At 38.8% G+C, this 5,119-nt stretch overlaps 1 protein-coding gene across 1 annotated transcript; it reads right to left on the bottom strand.

Moving 5' to 3' along the window:
* Nucleotides 1-1,149: 1,149 nt before the first annotated feature.
* On the bottom strand, nt 1,150-2,199 carry LOC131859845 (glycine-rich RNA-binding protein blt801-like). The gene is made up of 3 exons (XM_059214017.1): nt 2,106-2,199; nt 1,805-1,963; nt 1,150-1,235 (listed from the first exon to the last, which is right to left on the bottom strand). Exons 1-3 carry the CDS (start codon nt 2,197-2,199, stop codon nt 1,150-1,152), a joined length of 339 nt encoding a protein of 112 aa, XP_059070000.1.
* Between the last annotated feature and the right edge of the window lie 2,920 nt (nt 2,200-5,119).

Genomic DNA, 5,119 nt, shown 5'->3' with positions numbered 1-5,119 from the left:
TTACTTGCATGAAGATTCATCACATCCATTTAAATAATTCATTTAAGTGCATTTAATATCATTTGTTGCATTCATTATCCTTTATTTACATTATCATCATTACATCATTTCATCATTGCATTAAGGGCATTTAAATGCATTTAAATAAATTTCCAATCATTTCATTTACTTTCATTATTAGACATTAACGTGCATTCATTTAGTAATTTAGGTGCAGTTAGTTGTATCTTAAATTATCAAATATCATCATTTAGGTTTTTTTAAAGTACTTTCATTTAGATTCATTTAGTTACATTTAAGTGCATTTTATATATAAAAAACATTCATTCATTCATATAGTGCATTCATTTTCACAACATTCCTTAGGCATTCCTATCATTTTAATTGCATTAAGGTGCAATTATTCATTATCATTTTTATTGCATTAAGATGTAGTTATTCATTCTCCCTTAGTTGCATTTTCTTTGCATTATCATTTTCATTTATCACTTAGTCACATTTAATCTTAAGTCATTTAGAATCACACATACATAAAAATTGTATAAATATTTGTTCATCCACTTAAGTGCATACATACATAATATTTTGTATAAACATTTTCTTATTCATTTAAGTACATTCATCTAGAAGTATACATAACATCTTCCTAAGCATCTCATTCATTTAGATTCATCTTCAAAACATACATTATCTATCATGTCATCTATCAAGTCATCATCATTTCATACAAAATGAACAAGTATCATTAGATCAACATCATTATTCATTATTTAAACTCATCATTTTAGCTTAAATCATCATCATTTGCATCACATTAATAGCAATACACAAAGTATCATCCATCTAGTAACCTGCATATACATGTTAGCAAATCATCCATAGCATACATATAGAAATCATGAAATCATATCATCACAACATGCATATAGAAAGAAAATCATCCATGGCATAAATCTAAGCATCAATCATAATCATCATCCTACATAAAACCATACATAACATCAATATGCATATCATCACATCATATATCATCTCGCAAAAAAACATACATGTATCAAAGTACAATGATGTCAAAAATATGTCGGGTACCAAGAGCTATCCAAGTCATGGTCCAAAATAACAAATGTAACAAGTACATAAAAATCTCTCTCAAATGGCACTCTGGCCAGATGTTGCACCACCATCACCAACTGCTCCACCACTACTCCCTGCTCCACCACTACCCCCTGCACCACCTGCACTATCTCATCCTAGAGGACCCATAACACCACCACTACTCTGCATCCTTTGAGACCGCTCTGATCTCACTCGATGCACTTGTGAATAACTCAGTGCCTGCTAACTGGATGGCACCGCCTTCTTATATAAACCCCGCCAGTAGTCAATCTCTCCCCCTACCCACTGTAGTGCACTCAATAACGCATCCAATGGACCATATCCACAACATCATCCTGCTCATGCCTCACTACTGTCAACTATGACTCATAATCAAATAGATGAACATCCCTAGCTGTAACCTCTGCCTCCATCTCCTCCAGCTCTGCCTAGCTTGCTGTCAAATGAGTCTACAAAAATGCTATCATATTCTCCCACAGGTCTCCCCCTCCCATCCCGATAGGATCCTCTCCTCCACCTATAGCTACCTCTCCTCCACCTGTAGCTCCCTCTCCCATCTCCATAGGTGCCTCTCCCTCCCTAATATCCTTGCCTCCTACTCTAGCTACCCTCTGCATCAACAGACCCTGTGATAGTTGCAATGGCTGCCTGCCTCTCCCTCTCCACTGCAACTTTCCTCCTCCATCACCTCCTCCACCAAATCCACGACCACCCCCAAATCTACCTCCCCCACCTCCATCTCCTCCTCCACCAGCACCATCATCTCCTCCTCCTACTTCTTGCTCTCCTCTCCTCCTCTGTCGTTGTCTCTTGTCCTCCTCAAAGGATGGTATCGGCTCCGCTGGATCTGAAATACATGGAATAGGATGTGCAATACGATACTGTGTATACTCCTTTGTCACCCCTGCATCTACAATCTCAAGCCTCATATGCCATGGTCTTGCCTGTAACGTGCGAAACTCTACTAGGGCCTGATCATAAGGTAACACTGGCCCCCACTAAAATCTCTCCCGAACCACCCTTGAATACTCTTCTGACCCCCTCGGCAATCCCTGCCTCTATCCAAACTGTCTCATCACCCATTTTGGTACCCGTCCCTCTACATTGTAGGTTGTCCTACCAATAAAAAATTGTGTTATAAATACATACGGGAAGGCCTCTACATCATCCTACCAAGGCTCACACTCAATAAATGGCCTCCATATCACTGTATCTAAATCATTGAACGCCCGTCACCACCACTCCAACTTCCCCAAGTGGGCCTATCTCATCATACCTCCATACATATATACATAGAGCTGATCTGCCACACTAAACCTCAAGTTGACTGACCGTGTCACTGGCAAGTGCTCCCATGCCCAAATATGCAACAATGTAATCCCTACTCCTAGATAACTAGTCTCTCAGTATACCACCTCATGTAGCTCCTTGTAAAGCTAGGCTAACACGCACGGTCCCCATGCATAGCATGTCCCATCTGTCACCATGTGCTCTATGCCCTGGCCCCAACCAATGACCAGTCCATGCCAACATCGATCGGGGCACAGTAAATCCCCAGCAATGCCTGCCAAAATAGCTGGTAGTGGCTCATATAGGGCTGCTATCTCCTCCCATGCTATCGGGCCATCATGAATGTACACATCCTCTACAAACATTCATCGCACGGTTGCAATCCCCAAAGCTTGATCGTAGATCACTAGCTCACCTCGGATCGGGATGTGTAGTATTCTCCACACATCCTCTAAAGTGACTGTCATCTCTCCTGTCACTAGGTGAAACGTACATGTCTCACTATGCCACCGCTCGACCAGTGCTGTCAACAATCCGCGATTCGTCCGAATCATGGGAAGATATAACATATAATATAACCTTGTTGCAACAATACAATCAACTCTGTCAACTGCCCTCGCAGCTGTTGCATGGAAGGATGTTGCTCCCACATCTGTAAGGCAGGAAGATCCTCCTACACATCCACACATCAACATACAATCAGTTGTTTTATTTCAATCTTTCTTAAGTTTAAACCTAGACTATCAACAAATACTTTAATCAAGTATCTTTGGGTCTCAATAGGTAAGCGATCATGGCAAAGCTAGACAACAATAGACATTTATCATAATGACCTAGTCTCAATGGGGCTTCTATGATTCAAAACAACTTATCCATAGATCCACCCAACACCGACATCCAGAGATCATTTTTCCTAACACTGGGGCATCTATTTTCGGGTAACAGGGTTATTCTACTTACAATCATGCTAAAACCACTACACACTAGCACTAAAATAACAATAGCACTAATACTATTACCCAACAAACCCATTAAAGGACAACAATACTACAACATTGACTCAATCGTGCTAAAACAACAATACCGCTAATACTACTACACAATTGCGCTACAACTAACTATCGCGCTAAAACCACTGGACAATAACGCTATAGTGGCACAAAAGTGCTATTATAGGTGACAACAACGCTAAAACATAGTTTTAGCACTATTATATTGATTCAACTTGGACGCTTGCAAAAACATATAAAAAATGGCATGAAAAAAAAAATTCAAATTTGTGTACCGCTGGTCCGTAGTCATCTGGCTGTTAGAATCGATGGATCCGCTCAACGGATGATCTGCTATAGGTACTGGCATGCTGATTGCTACTCACTCTTTCACCAAAGTCACTATCAGAGCTCTGAATCACTATGGAGATGGATGCAAATGACCCTATTTTTACCCCTTCCCCTCCATATATACCCTCTGCCCTAAACCTAATTTTACCCCGCTTAGCGCCATGGTCCCTGTGAACTTCTAGCGCCTCTCATTTCTCCATTTTAAATCTGTTTTCTTCCATTCTTTCACCATTATTGCTATTTTCTTCTCTTCTACCTCCTCGCCAATTCTCGTTCTTTTTCGAGAGATCGCCTGATTTTTTAAAATTTTTCTGCCCATCTCTCGAGCGGGCATACCACCCACTAAATTAATATTTATGGGGCATATTTCTTCACGCCTATTTTTCTTTCTTGAAATGACGTGATAAACCACACCGTCTCAAAGAGGGGCAAATGTAGTCACATAAATCTGTCCATTTAATTAAATGAATATTTACTATTTATTTGATTAATAAGCCTTCAATAATCAATTAATTAAATTAATATTTAATTAATTCATCCTCAACCATTCTCCTATTAATTAAATAAATTATTCAATTTATTTTTAATTAATTCATTAAACCAAATTCTAAATCAATTAAATGAATAAATCATATTTATTTAATTTAACCCCCTTTCCTCTTTTAAATAAATAATAAAATAGTTATTTAAATCACTAAACAAATTCCCCCCACTTGCATTCTCCTACAAATGCAAGTTGCACCACAATTGAAATAAATTAATTTTATTTTCATTAAAATCCTATTTTCCCTCACCCACCAAACCCACTTGCAATCCTAAATCCCCTTCTAGACCCTTCTAACCACTTTCTAATCATTCCTAATTAGCCTAATCCATCTCCTAATTATTGTCACATTCCTAAGCAACTTGAAGTCACTTCTCAAAGCCTTCAAAGTCTTTGAAAAGCATTTAATGCTTTATGTGTTCAACAATCTAGCCTCTAAAGTCTTCCAAACCACTAATGGCTCTTACATAACCATTTATGGTTTACTCAACTCACCCACATGGTTAGAGACTTTACCTCTAACTCAACCCCCATTTAACCCATGTGTCTCCTCAAGCATTTATTGCTTTGACCATGGTTATCCTCACTAACTCTTCCACAAGAGTTTATCAATTGGATAAAGGCATTATTCCTTGAATAATGAATTTATTCATTCAACTCAACATTAACCTTACCTCCCAAGTTAACCCTCAGGTCATGTCAAACATTTAATGCTTCTTCCCTCTCCCCTCAATCCATCTCATGGTGACATTTGTCATCCTGGGATTGGGTTGAAAGCCCTCACATGGATCATAAACCCCTCAATCTTGACCCTTGATGAGATTACTCA

The sequence above is a fragment of the Cryptomeria japonica genome, chromosome 2, assembly GCF_030272615.1.
Source record: "Cryptomeria japonica chromosome 2, Sugi_1.0, whole genome shotgun sequence".
Lineage (NCBI taxonomy): Eukaryota > Viridiplantae > Streptophyta > Pinopsida > Cupressales > Cupressaceae > Cryptomeria > Cryptomeria japonica.
The sequence above is the reverse complement of the archived record's forward strand: the minus strand, read 5'-3'. Positions and strand labels throughout refer to the sequence as shown.

Excerpts from the sequence above, each read along its gene's own strand:
- LOC131859845 (XM_059214017.1), bottom strand. The coding sequence starts at position 2,199 with ATGGGTGATGAGACAGTTTGGATAGAGGCAGGGATTGCCGAGGGGGTC. Across the intron at positions 1,964-2,105 it reads AGAGATTTTAGTGGGGGCCA|ATCCAGCGGAGCCGATACCA; the intron begins GTGTTACCTTAT and ends CATGTATTTCAG. Across the intron at positions 1,236-1,804 it reads TCGTGGATTTGGTGGAGGAG|GTGGTGCAGGGGGTAGTGGT; the intron begins GTGATGGAGGAG and ends GAGATAGTGCAG.